At 55.8% G+C, this 16917-nt stretch overlaps 1 protein-coding gene across 1 annotated transcript; it reads left to right on the top strand.

Annotated features, from left to right (window-relative positions):
* The first annotated feature begins 4843 nt into the window (after positions 1 to 4843).
* On the top strand, positions 4844 to 16468 carry Wnt10a (Wnt family member 10A). Its single transcript, XM_028893077.2, is given in 5 exon segments — positions 4844 to 5307; positions 6259 to 6521; positions 13494 to 13873; positions 15953 to 16133; positions 16136 to 16468. Coding segments are annotated over 5 exon segments (1251 nt in total). The 5' UTR covers positions 4844 to 5194; the 3' UTR covers positions 16450 to 16468.
* The last annotated feature ends 449 nt before the right edge of the window (positions 16469 to 16917 follow it).

The following is a 16917-nucleotide window of genomic DNA, read 5'->3' as shown; positions in this document are numbered from 1 at the left end:
TTGACTCTGCAGGCACCAGATATACACATGTTGCTCAAATGTACATACAGGCAAAGCATAAACACACACACACACACACACACGCACACGCACACGCACACGCACACACACAATCTATTTTTAAAAGCCTCCTCCATTATAGTCCCAAGGAAGACACTGATTAGTTCAACCTGAACCTGTAACACTCGCCGGGAAAACACGCTACTATGACAGATTGGCAGATTCCTAAGACCCCAGGGGATGGGGCACAGAGTTCTTTCTTCAAATGAAACAGAGGAAGGGAACTCAGGACAGACACCAATGGTGGCTTCCATCTGCTCCCACTGGATGGTCTATCTGGCCCGGGACCGCAAGCATCATGGTAGGCAGGGGATGTCAGGCTGTGGAAGAAGGAAGGGGCATTTGTGGTTTCCCTTCTGCATTCCTTCCATCAGACGCCTGGGCTTCAGGGCAGTCTCATTGAGAATTTGAACTCAGGACCCCCTGGCAGAAGCAGACTCTAACTTTCCAAGAGGGAGAGTAGAAATGGCCTTCAGGGGAAGACAGGAAAGGAAAGCTTTGAGGGGTGGAGTTTATAGTCACAGATCTGCCTTTCCCAGAGCTCTGGGAGGGTGCTGCTGCGGTGCCTCTCTTCTCCTCCCCTCCCTTCTCCTGTCTTCCTTTCTCTTCCCTCTTCCTCCCCCTCCCTTCTCTTCCCTTCTTCCTCTTCCCCAATGCAGACCCAAAGCCTGGTGCAGACTATGAAAGTCACCCAGGCGCTAACAAGGCCCGCTCAGCCCAGCGCTTTTTCAATGTCTTGTACTTCACAAATAGACCACCAGAGGGCCTCAGAGTCCAACTTCTCTATGGACGGAGAGAGCTGCCAGAGGAGAAGTCTGGGGAATTCAAGAGCAGGAAGGCAGGGCTAGAGACCCACGGACAGCCTCGGTCAAGCCGCTGGGGTCTCAGGCTGTCTGCAACCTCTAGGTTGACCAGGCCTAGGACTGGGACTCCAGTCTGTGTCTCTATGACTGCCTGGTTCTGGTAGGGATGATGTTGTTGAGTATTTTCCTCTATGTGGCAGAAAAGCAGACCATATGAATCTACACCACTCCAAGTAAGTTGAAAAGAAGGTAAGATGTAGTTAAAAAAAAAGAAAAAAAAAAAAAAAAAAAAAGGTCCTGGCCAAGTCAGCTAAGCAGCTAAGTGGCTAACCTGTCTGTACCTCAGTGACCCCATCACCAAATTGGGCTGTCTGAGACCTTCTTGGCACATGGCGGGAGCCCAGAACAGACTGCAGTCTTTTGGGGGCAGGGAGGGGTGTTTCTAGACAGGGTCTGTCTGTGTAATCCTGGCTATCTTGAAACCAGCTCTGTAGACCAGGCTGGCCTCAAACTCAGAGATCCGCCTGTGTCTGCCTCCTAAGTGCTGGGCTTAAAGGTGTGTGCCACCACTGCCCAGCTCTGCTGAGGTCTTTAAGTTGCTAGTCACAGGGCAGGGATCCATTGTCTAAGACCCCAAGTCCCACAGGGGTCTGGGAACTCCCTAACTTAAAGAGTGACGCTGCTGAACAGGAAGCCATGGTTGGCAGTCACAACCTGCTCCTCTGTAAGCGCAGAGATGGCGCTGTGCTCTTGCGCTGCTCAGAAGTGCCCCCCGACATCCCCTTCCCTAGCTCATCCAGATGCTCAGCCCCAGGCACAGGCAAGGTCCCCTGCTGGCTGAGGGGTGGGGGACATGTGGAACTTGGGCAAAGGGGAAGAGCACAGAGGCACCCCAGATGTGTGTGGTGTGTGACCGCATCAGGAAAAGGCAGAGCATAGCAGATGGGTGAGAAGGCTGAGTGGAAGGCCTAGGATGAGTCGGAGGCCAAGGACTCCCAACTCATCTCTCTTTCCCTTTGAGAGTCACACATTAGGAAGCTGGAGACATGGAAGCCGTGAGCTGCTTCCCCTTACCTTGCTGAGGCAGGGTCACCAGGAAGGCGGGGCCCCTTATCCATCTAGAGATCTTCCTTCTTTTCTTCACCCAGACCAACTTCTCCAACTGAGCATCGAGACAGAGCAGGACTGGACTGGGCTAGGCTGGGGCTGTGAGGGTCCCACCTGTTCTCACCCTGTGCCTCCCCCAGCCCTCCCTCCCTCCGTGTGAGACCTCCCCCAGAGCTGCCACAGCTGGAATCATTCTCTAGCTGCCTTTCATCCTCCTAGCTCCCCACCCCCACCCCCAGTGGCCCCTGTAATTGTGGTCTCTGGCAGGCGGCTGCGGGGGGCTGGGGCTGGGCTGAGGGCCAGGTCGCAGGGCAGGTCTGGGATGGAGACTGGGGGGCTGCTGGTGCTGGTAGAGGCTTGGCCATGGCATAGGTCATCCAGGTTAGGGCCCCAGATGCACACTAGGCTTCATCTACACATAGGCCAAAGTCTGTCTCTTATGCATGTGGGCATTGCTAGGCCTCATGACCTCGGGCCAGACCCAAGATGGGGGCACAGGCTACAGGCATCAGTACTGCCTTCCAGAGTTTCCAAAGTGGGGAAAAATTCTTTCTCCCCTTGCACTTCTGTATTCCATGGGTCCTGCAGCAGAGACCCTTCCTCTCCTTCCTCAGACAGAGGCTAAAAGGAGAAACAGCCAGCTGCTTTCCAGGCCAACAGCATTTTCCAAAGGTAGTTTCCTCTAAACATTTGGGAGAAGGTTATGAATGAAGATCCCAGGCCTGGTGCCTGGGAAAAGCTGATTCAGTACCTTAGGATCTAGAATCAATATTCCCACAATAGCCTATCCTGGGGGATACATCCGCTGCTTCAAGTGTGGGATACATTAGGGTGAGCACTGGGTGAGGAGCAAGGAGGTCTGCACCTTGAATATGGCCTCATTGCCTGGGTTGGGTGGAGTCTATTCCAAATCTAGTCTGGGCCTCAGTTTCCCCACCAGCCAGTTGGAACTTGATTCTCCAACCTGCAGATGCCTGTCCTGGGGTTGTGCCTCCTTCCTGTCTCGGACCCTACTGCAGTATCAGGTGATTGGTTTGATCCTGCAGCACCACGGCGGCGGCGGGGAGAGTTGGGGGGGCTAGGGTCAAACGAGGCACTGGTGACACCGGCTGCTTCCTGCCCCTGGCTGTTTTCCTGCTGTCCAGCCAGACTGCGTTCTCATTGTCCCACCCCAACCCCCAGCAGCTCCAAGCTCTTAATTCCTGACAGCTGCGATGGCTGCGGGCAGAGATGGGGGGGAGGAGGGAGAGTGTGTCACCAGCCTGCTGCTGGTCAGGCCACCCCCACCACCTGACAGTCTGGGGGCAAGAAAGGCACCTCCCCTTCAATTCTCCGAGGATGGTCAATTCCTGGAACGGGCCCCCTTTGTCTCTGAGCCCAGAGGCAATGACAGTTCTCTTCTCAAGCCAGGAGGGCCTCTCTTCAGAGAGAGGAGGGGCCCTGGGACGTGAGGGATGTGGGTGTGTAGAATGGGAGACTTGTATGCTGGGCGGTGGTGGTGCGCGCCTTTAATCCCAGCACTCAGGAGGCAGAGGCAGGTGGATCTCTGTGAGTTCAAGGCCAGCCTGGTCTACAGAGCGAGATCCAGGAAAGGCACAAAGCTATACAGAGAAACCCTGTCTCACCCCCCCCCCCAAAAAAAAAAAAAGAATGGGAGACTTGTGCCCATTTCACAGAGGACCATGCTGAAGACACAGCAGGAGTCAGATGCACTGTCCCGACCCAGGTTAGAACCAGAAGCAGAAGCCAAAGCCTCTGGTTCCCAGGCCCTTTTCCTGGTCACAGACACATGTCCTATACTAAGCAGAGACCAGTGTTCAATCAGGGCTTTGAGAGAAGGAAGGGACCCCAAGGGACTATTCAGACAGGCCCTGTAGGACCAAGACCAGGACTAGGACAGTCTCAAAGCATCCCTCGGTACAGCAAGCTGCATCCATGTAGGGGACACGCTGGTGTGGTGGGACTCAGAAGTCAATCCACCTTAGCGCTTTGTCTAATTTGCTGTTTGACCTTACCTAAGTCACGGCCTCTCTGGGCCTCCGTATTTTCTTGTGAAATAAAAAAAAAGGGGGGGGAGTCGTCTGAATAAAATGTTCTGACTGCCCACTTCTGATTAGAAGGTTCTCTAATCCCTGCTCCCAGCTAGAGCCATCCCGAGGCACCTAGGTCCCAACAAGCATTTCCTAGAGTCCTGACCCTTCTGCCTTGGGTAGCTCACTGACTAGATGAAGTGGGCCCTCCACTACTCATTTCGTAAGAGACGGAGGGTGGGTGACTCCAGGAGCGCCTTTGGAAGGTCCCAGGGCAAAGCGAAGGGAAAGCCAGAGGTGGCCAAACCCCTCTCCAGGACCTCCACACACACACCTGTCTCTCTAGGCAAGCAGGGGGAAGTCCCTCTAGAAGCAGAGAAGGCCGAACGGAGGGGCCGGCCTCTCCCCTGCAGCCCCGCAGGTGTGTGCTGGGGTGGGGTGGGACACTCGCCTGCAGCTGTGTTTCAGCTTCAGTGAGGCCCACACACCTCTGGTTAACACACAGACCAGCCCCCCGACATCTCCGGGTGCAGGGTGCCAAGAGCCAAGACACCAGTGCCTCTCCTTCCTTCACCCTCTGCACGCGCCCCCCACCCCCTACACACACACACAGCACGGACTCAGTGGCCTCGGGACACGAGCACCACGCCACCCCTGTCGTGACGTCACTTGGGGTAGAACCCTTAGACACACATGGGGGTGAGGGGGGGCAGAGCTCCTGGAGCCAGGACAGTCACTCACTCTCCAGGCTGTGGGGCTGGGCCAGACAGTACCGCCCCCACCGCGCCCGCCTTGCACACCCTCAGAAGCGCAGGCTTGCAGCGCGGCGCTGGGGGGGGGGCTCCCCAGCACCTCGGCCTCGAGTCCCCAGCCCGCTGCACCTCCGGGCCCCCCCCTTACCCTCTAGAGAAACCAGGAGTTGTCGCAAGGGGGCCTCGGGAAATTCCCTGGACCCCAGTGCCAGGAGGTGCCCGGTTCGCCCGCTCCCCATCCACCCCCCCGAGGGCGGTGCCCGGGGGCGCTGCCCCATGGAGCGGGGAGGCGGGCGCCGTCTGCTGCGGGAGCCGTGACCTGAGTAGGAGCTGTGTGTGTCGCAGCCGCCCCACCCCTGCCGATCATGCGCCGGCGACCCTGGCTCGCCAGTCCCACCGGGCTGTGAGCCCCCCACTCCTGGCCTGTCAAGGCCCGCGCGCCATGGGCAGCGCCCACCCTCACCCCTGGCTGCGGCTCCCACCCCGGCCCCAGCCGCGGCCTGAGCTCTGGGCGCTCCTGTTCTTCCTACTGCTGCTGGCTGCCGCTGTGCCCAGGTGAGCCCTCACCTCATGCTCCGCCCTCTTGGAGAGCTGGGACCCCCGGGGGCCGCTCTGCTCCCGGTGCTCTTGCTGGGGAAGGGACCCTGGAGTGAGCGGGGAGACAGGGTCACAGAAAAGTACTGGTGTCCAATCAAAGTTAGTGAGCTACCTTCAAGGAAGAGGTTGGACTGGTGACAGGATATGGGCAGTCCAGGGAGATAGGGCAGTGCCCAGGTGGGTGATGGTGCAGCTAGGTCCGGAGGTGGGTATTTGGGAATAAGTGCCAGCTACGAGTTTTTCCACCCTGGGGGCAATGCACCCCCACTCCAAGAATAAGTTCAAACTGCCTCCTTCCCCCTTTTGGATCATCCCAGACAGGAGCAGGAAAGGGGTTGTAAGGGGGTTTCCCCATCTCAGGTGGGGTCAAGTGAGAGACTGATGCTGAAAGGCTGTGTGTGTGTGTGTGTGTGTGTGTGTGTGTGTGTGTGTTCCTGTAAGCTAGGTTGGGCAACCAGAAGTTTTCATAAATATAGTGTAACTATGAGAGCTTAGGACAAGCATATGTGTGAATGTGTCTCTGTGTGTGTGTGTGTGTGTGTTTGTAACTGTCTGATGAAGTGTGTGTCTGGGTTTCTGCCTCCTCCATTATGTGTGCAGAAGCATGTCGGAAGAAATGCTGCTTGCTGAAGCCTGGCTTTGGGGTAGACTCCTGGGGCACCCTTTGAGGCATATGTGCTTGGGGATGAACTTCTAAAATACCGAGTTCATATATTTACCTTCATGGGTGTGCAGCTGGGTGGATTGTGTTCGGAGTGGATGAGGAAAGGCATGTATTCCTGGGCCCAACCTTAAGAACCAGGGGTTGGGGTAGAGTGATTATGGCCTGTGGGACAGAATGTGTGTTATTAAACAGGCCCTCACAGTCTCCCACAAAACGCTTATCCACCCCACCCCGTATGCCTGCAGGTCAGCACCCAACGACATCCTGGGCCTCCGCCTACCCCCAGAGCCTGTGCTCAACGCCAACACAGTGTGCCTGACATTGCCCGGCCTGAGCCGGCGGCAGATGGAGGTGTGCGTGCGTCACCCTGACGTGGCCGCCTCTGCTATCCAGGGCATCCAGATCGCCATCCACGAGTGCCAGCATCAGTTCCGGGACCAGCGCTGGAACTGTTCCAGCCTGGAGACTCGGAACAAAGTCCCCTACGAGAGTCCTATCTTCAGTAGAGGTAGCTGCTCCCCATTCTAAACTCTTGTCCCTTCCCACTCGGGACCTGTACCCCAGAACCTGCTAGCTATCCCTAATGAACGCTCAAGGTGGCATCTCCTCACACCCCTGTATTCTGCAAGCCATGTTCTTTCTGGTCTCAGAAAAGTATCTGGAGTGGGGGCAGAAACATGGGCCGGAAGCGTCTCTGACTGAGGGCGGCAGACTCCATGCCTGACCACTAGACTGTATCCCCTCTATTCCATACCTCATGCTTCAGACTCAGAGAATATCCCTGACCCCTTCCTCCATTTACCCTCTGCTGAGTAAGGAAGGTTGGAGAGCCTGTGAGGGGAAAAGTGTAGGGGAAGAGAGGGTGAGAACTCCCTGCACCACACAAGCCAAGCAGAGAAGCCTGGCCAGGTGAGTGGCCTGGACTCCTGCAGAGGCCCTGCCTGTTGTGGCTGGGTCTGTGTCTCCTTCTCACTGTCCCCCTCCCCAAGCCTCTCTGAACCAGAGCATTGGGTGTGTGCCTGCTTGTGAGCAGTGGGACCCGGATCCCCGCTCCCCGCCCCCCCCCCAGCCAAACAGTCTTGTCAACCCGTTTCCCTCGGTGCTCTGAGGAGCCACAGCCCTGCCTGGGTTCTGTCCCCAACTTCTGGATAACCCAGGCCCACCTAGACACTCCCCAGAACGGTTCAGCTGTGGGTGGCAGGTACTTTCTCCACTTGCTTCAACTCTCACTGACCTCCTAGAGGAGGCCTTGAGTCAGGTCTCTGCTGGGGCAAAGATTGCAGCTTGAATTTGTCTAACTGGATATAGTTTCTTCTCTCGGTTGTTTGTCAGGACCATGAGGAGACCTGGTAGCCCTGGTTCCTTAGGGTTCGAGCGAGTCTGGTTGGTGGTGGAGGAGGAGGGGCATGGCCTTAACGCCTAGGGCTTCTGCAAGGGACCTGTGCTTCTGTGTGTCCCAACTGCAGAAAGAACCTAATCAGGGTTGTTTTCCCTTTCAGGAGGGAGCTTGCGCTCCTTGGGCCCCCAAGTTAGGGGACACCTCAGCCTCCCCCTGCTCAGCCCCAGGCCGCTGCCCCGCCCCTGCGCGCTCCCTCCTGCCTCCCCCGCGCGCCTCGGGCGCTGTTTCTACCCGGCCGAGCCCAGCCCGACGCGTGTGGCAGCATGCAGCCGCGAACTAATCCCCGCGGGCCGCAGCAGACTGCTCCGCGCCGCTCTCGGAGAGCACACTCCACCCCCCCCCCTACACACACACACACACACCTTGCCCCGCGCTCGCATCCCTCTAGCCCCGCACCGTCAGATCATCCCTTCCCGACAGTTGGGGGGGGGGCATGGCTGCAAGGGATCCCCTGGCCGCAGCAGGCCTCTGCTCCACGCCCTCTGCACGACACCCCACCACCCACTCCTCACCGCCCGCGCTCCCTGACACCAAGTGGCAGACAGGTCTCAGCATCTTCCAGGCTCCAGCTGGGCCAGACCGGTGCTCACCGCCTCCGAGGAGCCACCTTCTGCCACTCCGGGGGGTTGCTAGGTCACCTACTCTTCCCCCACAGCTGCATTTCTTCCTGAGCTCCAGCCTCAACTTCTGCACACGGGGGGCTCCGCAGCAAGGCTTCGAGGGTCTTTCCCCTGCCACCCCCAGAGAGGCGAACCTGGGCTAACTCTCCCTGGCCTCAATGCCCCCCCTCCAGTCCTGATGATCTCTCTAGCCTGAATCCAGGCGTCCCGATGGGGTTCCAATCAGGCCACTGCCACCCAGCAAAGGACCTGGGGTCTTTGGAGGTTAGGGGCGAGTTTGGAGCCGCGCGCGGGTTTGGCGCGGGGCCAGGTGTTCTGGGTTCACCTGCAGTTTAATAAGCGGGAGGTGAGCTGGGGGGACGGTGGGGAGAGAGGTTAAGGGTGGAGGGGGAGACTTGCCAGGGCTAGCCAGGGCGGGGCGGCACCGAGTGCTGAGAGGGGGCGGGACTGTGGCTCCAGGACTCCGCCAGCCAGTGGGGCTGGGTTCTCTCCTTAGGCCTAGGAACCCCGCCCTACCTCAGTGGCTTCTGCTCCCCCCCCCAATCCGTTGCAACACCTCATTTCTACCTCTCCCTTCTTAGTGGGGACGGCTCTGGGCTTTTGGAAAGACAATTGCCATCCTCCCAACCCCCTTTGCCACCGAGCCTGCCCTCATATCTAGCTCCTTTGGGCTCATTTCCGGGTCCATTTCTAGGCCCTCTTCACCAGGACTCAATAATTTGAATCCCAGCAGGCATCTCTTGGCGGAGGCCAGCCCCTGGCTATCTGGTTCCTTCCTCTATCTCATCCTGATCGTTGTGGAGCCTGTCGACCTGGCTCTGCACACACACACACACACACACACACACACACACACACACACACACACCAGTGTACTATCAGGGGCTGACCCTTCTGATCCAGGCTGCCAAGGAAAGTTATTTTAAAACATATTCTGCCATAGTTAATGTGAAGGATTGCTGAGGATAAGTGGGGGTTCCTTAAGTTTCCCTCTGGCAGTGCTGTTACTACCACATTACCCTCCTGAAACCTTCCCAAAGAGAGACTGAACTGGACAGATGGGTCTGAGGAAGCAGAGAGGGTAAAAGGTATGAAGGGGAATGCCCAGGAATACAACCAGGCTTTACCTAACCAAAGAGAGCTGCGGCAGTCCAGAGGGCAAATGGGGACGGGCACAGGAGTCTCCAAGGGGCTTGACAGAGTGAGGGGGGAAAAAGCCGTGAGAGGGCCCTAAAATCATGCTAGCTTCTTTGCCCAGCCCTAAGGGCAACAATGACCTAAATGACAAGGGCACCTGTACCCTCAGCATCTTGTAGTATGAACCCAGACAGGTTGATGACTGCCTGGGAGCTGGCCATAACACCTGTTAGGGGATGAACAGAGAATCCTCCATCAGTCCCTCAGGAGAGGACAAGATTTGAGGAAGGGGGTTCAAAGGGCCTGGGCTTAAGTCCTAGTGTGCCAGGAGTGAGAGATCAGAGAGACACTAGAGGAGAGTGTGGTAGACTCACAAAGCCGGTCCAGGGAGCTGCCACTGTTAGGTGCTGCTGGCCCCACGGCTCAGCCACATTTGGAAATGAATGTAAAGAAGGGGCCTGACATCCTCCAGCAAGCCGGGATCCCAGCCCAGAAAAATCAGCACTTAGAGTAGCCATAGCCTGCTCCTTCTTTCTCCATTGTTTCAGAGAATATGGTTTTCAGAGCAGGCATCCAGGGGTTGGGGAATGTAGTGGCACTCAGATAGGGAAACTGAGGCACAGATAATCATATCTCAGGGTCATCTAAAGCCCTAGTATTTTGATGACATCCCAATAAATTAGCCAACATGTCTTAAGCACGTAGTATGTGTTGGGCATTGTACTAAAACATGGTATCCATGTTTTAGGGTCCTCAAATGGGCCCCACTTGGTAGGTCCTATTATTATCTCTACAAATGAAGCTAAGAGAGGTTGGGTAATTTGTTATTAGTCACACAGTTTATAAATGAGCAGGAGAGCCAGGACTCCACGCAGTCCACCTGACTTTAGAGCTCCTGCCCAGCCCTCTTCTATACTGTACCCTGAACTACCAGGCTAGTGCCCACCATGCCCAGAGGTGAGCAATGAGAGTGTTCTCCAAGTACTCCAAGAAGTGAAGAACACACACACACACACACACCTATGTTTATGTAAACACATCCACTCTGTATCCTGCCTAACTCTTCCCATATGCACAAGACTCTCTCTCTTCTCTCTCTCTCTCTCTCTCTCTCTCTCTCTCTCTCTCTCTCTCTCTCTCTCTCTCTCTCTCCCCTACCCCAGGCTTAGGAGCCTGCATAGATGATTTGTAAGGAGTGAATGGGGACCAGACCTCTGTTCTCCCCTCCTCCCTCTTTGACTTGAATGGGCAGAGCTTAAGCTTCCCTGGCCCCTCCTTGTTCCCACTGGCCCTTAAATCATCTTCTCTTCATACTCCCCTGTCCTCCAAGCCTACTCCCCCGGCCCCCTTCCTGGCCGTTGGCTGCGGCCTATAGTAGCAGCTGACTCCACTTAGATGCTGGCAGTCTCTGTCCCAGATCAAAGGCAGGGCGGCTAATTGTGCATCTTAACAAGCCCCCCCCTCCCCGCTCCGGGCAGCCCAGCTGGTCATGGCCCCACCCTTTCCCCCCTCCAGCTGGCCAGATGGCTCAGGGCCTGCATCTGCCCAGACAGTTGGGGCCAAGACCGAAACTGGGGCCCTGAATGGGAGCTGGGGCAGACCCAGTGGGCAGGACTTCTCTGAGCATGGATGCTAAGAGCAAAGAGTGACCATGCACGCCCTGGCCACCTCCACACGTGGCTGTGACAGCTGTCAGAAACATGTCGTGGGAAGGCATCTTGAGTTGCATGGGGTACAGAGTCCTCTAAGGTGGTGAGTTAACATTTTTCCAGATTCTTCCGTGCCTGTCTTCACCATGGCAAAACCTTGAAGATGTAGTTGCCCCTGAACACCCCTATGGACTTGATGCCAAGACTGCGTAGAGTCATAGGAACTGGAAATTGGGATATCTGGGTTTCTTTCCCAGCAGGAAGACTCAGTGGGAGCCCATGTCCCTCAGCAGAAAATTGTTGGTCCTGGGAGGTGAAAGAGAGCTAAGTGGGGCCTTGCTCAGCTCCATAACCTCTGTGGCTTTGGGATTTCCAAGCTTGCAGTGTGTGTTTGCGTGTGCGTGTGCGCGCGCGCATGCGTGTGTGTGTGTGTGTGTGTGTGTGTGTGTGTGTGTGTGTGGTGTGTTTTGAGGGGGTGGTGTTGAGGTCTAGGCTGCCTCTGGAGGTCTGAGTATTGTCGTGTGTCCTAAAACAGACAGGCTGATGACTCTCTCTCCCAGCAGTAAGAGGTATGCTTAGAGCTCCAAAGATAAAAGGCAGGGGATAAATGCAGGGTGCATGTCCTGGAGTTTTGGGTCTACCCTTTACCCTTAGGCTCCACCAGCTCACAGCAGTTTCTGTTCCCCTGAAGCTTGTGCCAAGTTCCAAGATCCCCTTTGAAGGCTGCAGATCCATCTTCATCCTCTCCTGTCTGGTCCTAGCTGTGCCCCTTAAAAAAAAGAAAAATGTTACCAGAATGTCATGAGCTAGAAAGAGAAATGAATCTGCTTTGTAGGTTTCCACCAATCCAAATGATGTGTTCTAGACACGGGTCATGAGCTGCTAGGCTCTGTCTTTGATCAGGGTGAAACAAAAAACAGTGATGTAAAAAAAAAAAAAATGTAGCAAATTGCATGAACGCCTTAATAATAACAGCAATGTTTATGCAGTACTTGCTATGAGTATGACACCATTCCAAGCATTTTAAATTTAATAACTCCTTCAATTCTTGGAACAACAGCTAGCTAGATAACACTTGTTTGCAGAGAAGGAAACTGAGGCACAAAGAGATTAAGTTTCTTGGCCAAGGTCATACCATTATTGACACCTGGTCAGTAGAGGATCCAAGATTAGAAACCCTGGCAATATGGTTGCAGAAATCAGATCTTAGCTGCTAAAACACCCATGAAATCTTTATTATCTTTTGTCTGGGCAAAAAGAGGAGATAGCTTTGCGGTGTAGGGCAGGAATGAGCTAGGAGTTCTATCTAGTCCTAGGTAGCTCTCTAGAGCCTGTAAAGTCTCTCTGAAAACGTGTCCTCCCAGTCTTTGAGGCTGGAGTGGGAGGATCCTGTTTCTTCTGAACCTCTGGCATCCTCCAAGGCCATCACCCTCCTGACACATTCTGAGTTTCTTCCACAGGAGTCTATGGCACAGATGGACTCCTCACTTTGTGAAGGCAGTTCTTCTGGCTTCTCTCATTGCCTGCTGCCTCCAGGGTCCAGAGATTAGGTACAGGCTTGTACTAAAAGCTGATTCTAGCTAGTACTTTCTCAATGGAGACTAAGCAAGAAGTAGCCTGCAGGTCCGAGAGCCGGACCTACCTCTTTGAGTAGGCCTCTCCTGGTAGAGGTCCAGGGCCCTCTCAGGAGATGGCTCAGGCTGGGGTACCCAAGAGGAAAACAGGACAAACAGGCACTGGGCCAGGTTAGCACATCCCAGGGCCCTGCGAGTGTCTCAATCAGAGAGAGTTCTTTTGCCTCCTAAGCCTCTAATGAGAAGCAGAATCTGTCTTCCCACTCAGTTTGCAGCCCTGCCTGCTACATGCCAGATGCCACTTAGGACACTGGGTTCACCTGCACCACCCTTCCTTCAGAAGGTACCAGCAGACCCAAAGACAGAAAGTAGGCAGGCTGGCTGGAATATGAGAGGGTACTCACTTCTTTCAGCCATGTTCTGTGGACCAGGATGAAAACCACCAGGGAGGGAGGGTCCCAGGCTCAGCCTCAAGTGAGCACACAGCTACCCACAGTCTGGGGTAGATGATCTTAGCCTGCTGCCCACTGGCATCTCCCGGGGTCTGGAATTCCATCGCTTGTAATGTACTCTTTGGGTTAAACTTCATCCTCTTTCTCCAGGCTATTTTAAAATTACAGGTATCACCGTGAAAGGTAATAGATGAAGTTCCTGATCTGAAAAAGAATGTGTTTGCCAGGCACTTTCTGCCCTGGAGGAAAGATCTAGACATACACATTCCAAGCTTGCTAAGGAGGTGTTAATGAAAAAGAGAAGGGCGTGTAATTCCTGCCCCCTCATTCCCCCTACACTCCCTACACTCCCTTTGAATCTCACAGCATATTAGTAAGCCATCTACATCCAACTATATCCCCAGCCGTTCCTACCATTTTTTCCCAGTGTCTTGCCACAGGTTTTCTTTTCCCTCAATGATTTATTTCTATCTTATGTGCATTGGTATTTTGCTTGCATGTATGTCTGTGTGAAGGTGTCAGATCCCCGAAGGACTGGAGTTCAGACAGTTGCAAACTGCCTGTGGGTGCTGGGATTTGAACACGGGTCCTTTAGAAGAGCAGCCAGTGCTCTTAACCGCTGAGACATCTCTCTAACCCCTTGCCACAGGTTTTCGAGAGAGTGCTTTCGCCTACGCCATCGCAGCTGCCGGGGTGGTGCACGCAGTGTCCAACGCATGCGCCTTGGGTAAACTACAGGCTTGCGGTTGCGACGCCTCCAGGCGTGGGGACGAAGAAGCCTTCCGTCGGAAGCTGCACCGCCTGCAGCTGGACGCGCTGCAGCGCGGTAAGGGCCTGAGCCACGGGGTCCCAGAACACCCTGCTCTGCCCCCTGCCAGCCCAGGCCTGCAGGACTCCTGGGAGTGGGGTGGCTGCAGCCCGGATGTGGGCTTCGGAGAACGCTTCTCCAAGGACTTTCTGGACTCCCGGGAGCCTCACAGAGACATTCACGCGCGCATGAGACTCCACAACAACCGTGTCGGCAGGCAGGTGAGATTCACAGTCACCGTTCCACTGCTAAGCAGGCTCCGCATCCACTCGGGGTAGCTCCTCCTTCTAGAAATCACCCTATCTTCCCAGTAACCTCACAGCCCTTTCTTAATTCAGCCAGCAAAAATGCTGTGGGGACCTCCTACTGTGCGCTGGAGCATTGCAGTGGACCTGGGAAATAGAGTTGAAACAGCCCCGTACGCAACAACTTGCTCCTCCCATTTTCTCTGATGACCAACAGAGAAAGGTGTAGGCTGGCATTCAGGACCTGGGCTGCCACAATCCCCTCCCCTGTAGAGCCAGAACATTGAACCAGATCACCCATCACGTACCGGAGCTCTAAACGTTTCTTGGCTCCAGGAGCCTGAGATCACCAGTCTGGAGCTTTCTGTTCAGTCTCCCAGCAGGGGATTCCTGTCGACTGAGGACCTCTGTTATAGCTTCCTACCTTTTTTCTCCTTTTTCTGGAATGCTCACACTACCTTAAAGTTCCTTCGGGTAAAAGTGACACCACCAATAATAATACACACAGAGACACATAAACACCCAACGGAGGAAAAGGACAATAGATTGAATTTATTACACCTCACCATGCGTTAGGCATTTGTCCTGAGCTATCTATCAGCCTACCTACTACTTACCTATGACGTCCACACTCTTAGTAAGTATGTGCTCAGATCTGGAAACCAAGGCACAGAATGATGGAGAAGCTTGCCGGAGCTGGGGAAGTGACAGAGGTGGGCTCCATTCGCAGTCAATGGAACTCATATCTCCTCTTGACCCTTCCCCGTCTGCTCAGCCCAGTTCCTGGCTTCCTCTCACTACACGCTCCTTCCCTCTTGGCCTCTTAGCCCACTCCAGGTGCACCAGCCCTCTCTACAGCTGATTCAGCAGTTTCCACCTTGGCTCAGGGTGAGGGTGAACTGAGGCATGTTTTACCCTCAGGTCCCATCCAGCTCCCACCCAGCCATGCCCTGTGCATGGGGCTCCTTTCCCAAGCTCCTGATACCACCCCAACCCAGACCAACAGGGCCTCCTCCTTGTCCTTGTTAAAGTGGTTAATTAATGGCTGCAGCCCGTGGGAAGCAGATGTTCTGGAGCTGTTGGCCTAAGGAAGCTTGCGGGGGGGTGGTGTGGAATCTGGGGAGGGGGGGGCGGTTCCCACGTGGTGCCGATACTACAGGCTACACATGTGGGCTGTGAAGCCCTTCAATGCCCAGAGCAAAAGGTTCTCTTGCTTGTGGCCTTGAGCAGTTTCGAAGAAGACCCCAGATCTTTGCTTTCCTTAGAAGTATTTGAAGCGGGGGGTGGGGTAGGGTGGGGTGGTGGTGGTGAACATGGAGGACAGCTCCCAGGGGGGTGTCTATGAGGGTAACACTAAGGGGTTCTTTGGGAGGAGATTGAAGAAGACGTTGAGCACTGAGTGAGTAGCAAGGGCAAGTAGGCTTCCCCGGGAACTCGGGAACTCGTCTGCTCCCACAGGGCTGACAATTCGGCTGTCTGGGTTCTGTTCTGCATTCAGGGAATGCTTTGGCACCTGTTGTCAGTCAGTATGAACAGAGTAAGCTCGAGCTGATACAACGGGAGGGGGATATCTCCTTAGCTCCTGTCCTCTCCCCCACACCTGGTCCCCCCCCCCCGCAAAGAGCTGCAGGGCACAGCTGGAGGCTGGGTGGCGGGGGAAGGGGGCCTTTCTCACCACCTGGAGGGAGGCCAAAGGCTTTGGGGTTGGGATGTAGGTGAGCAGGCATCTCCTTGCTCCAGGGAGAGGGAATTTCCCTGAAGATTTAGGAGCCCCGGGGCTCCGGAAGCAAGAACCCCCAAACCCAAAGGGCCCCCTTGCAGTTGCTAGAAAGGCTGTCGAGGAAGGAAGGAGCTCGAAGGAGGGAATTCCCCCCCAGGGCCTAGCCAGATGGAGGTGGTGGGAGGGCTGCCGTAGAGCCTGAACTAGTTCTCAGGCCCAGATTCAGACCTCAGTATTTGCTTCTGTACAATGGGAGCCGGTTTCCAGCCTGTGGCCGGAGGAGGGCTGGGACGCTAGCTGCCAGCCTCACCCCCTCTCGGTGCCTCCCTCTGCAGGCGGTGATGGAGAACATGCGGCGCAAGTGCAAGTGCCATGGCACCTCAGGCAGCTGTCAGCTCAAGACGTGCTGGCAGGTGACGCCCGAGTTTCGGGCCGTGGGGGCGCTGCTGCGCAACCGCTTCCACCGCGCCACGCTCATCCGGCCGCACAACCGCAACGGGGGCCAGCTGGAGCCGGCCCCGCGGGGGCACCCTCGCCAGCTCCCGGCACTCCAGGGCTGCGCCGAAGGGCCAGCCACTCCGACCTGGTCTACTTCGAGAAATCGCCCGACTTCTGTGAGCGCGAGCCTCGCCTGGACTCGGCGGGCACCGTGGGCCGCCTGTGCAACAAGAGCAGCTCGGGCCCGGACGGCTGCGGCAGCATGTGCTGTGGCCGCGGCCACAACATCCTGCGCCAGACGCGCAGTGAGCGCTGCCACTGCCGTTTCCACTGGTGCTGCTTCGTGGTCTGCGAAGAATGCCGAATCACCGAGTGGGTCAGCGTCTGCAAGTGAGCGGGCCCGGGCTCCTCTGGGTCTCAGGAAAGGTTCGCCACCTGGCGCCTGGCTTCTGCTGCTAGCGACTATCTCGGCCAGGCAGCAGCATCCTTTGGCTCCTGAGAGAGGTGGTTGGCTCCTCCTGCTCTCAGGATCTGCAATCAGCAGACTGTCTAGACCCGACTGACACCCACTCTGTGGGTTCCCCTCTTCCGGCTCAGGCTCCTAGTTCGGACAGCTGGGAGTGATGCTGGAGACTGCCCCACACCCTAGGACATGTCACCAAAACAGCCCAGCCTGGCAGGCCTGTCTCCTGTCATATTTTCTCCCTTCCCCAGGAGCAGCGGGCAGTGCACTGAAGCTGATGGGTACCGGGCGGAAGAAAACTAAAATGAAGAAGCAGGCAGAATCAGGCAGAAGCGATTCTACAAAGGCCCCCAGATACTCTCCCGCGAAGGCTTCTGCCCCTATCATTCATTTAACAGA

Source organism: Peromyscus leucopus, chromosome 13, assembly GCF_004664715.2.
Source record: "Peromyscus leucopus breed LL Stock chromosome 13, UCI_PerLeu_2.1, whole genome shotgun sequence".
In the NCBI taxonomy this organism is placed as follows: Eukaryota; Metazoa; Chordata; class Mammalia; order Rodentia; family Cricetidae; genus Peromyscus; species Peromyscus leucopus.
This window is presented reverse-complemented; position numbering and strand designations above follow the sequence as displayed.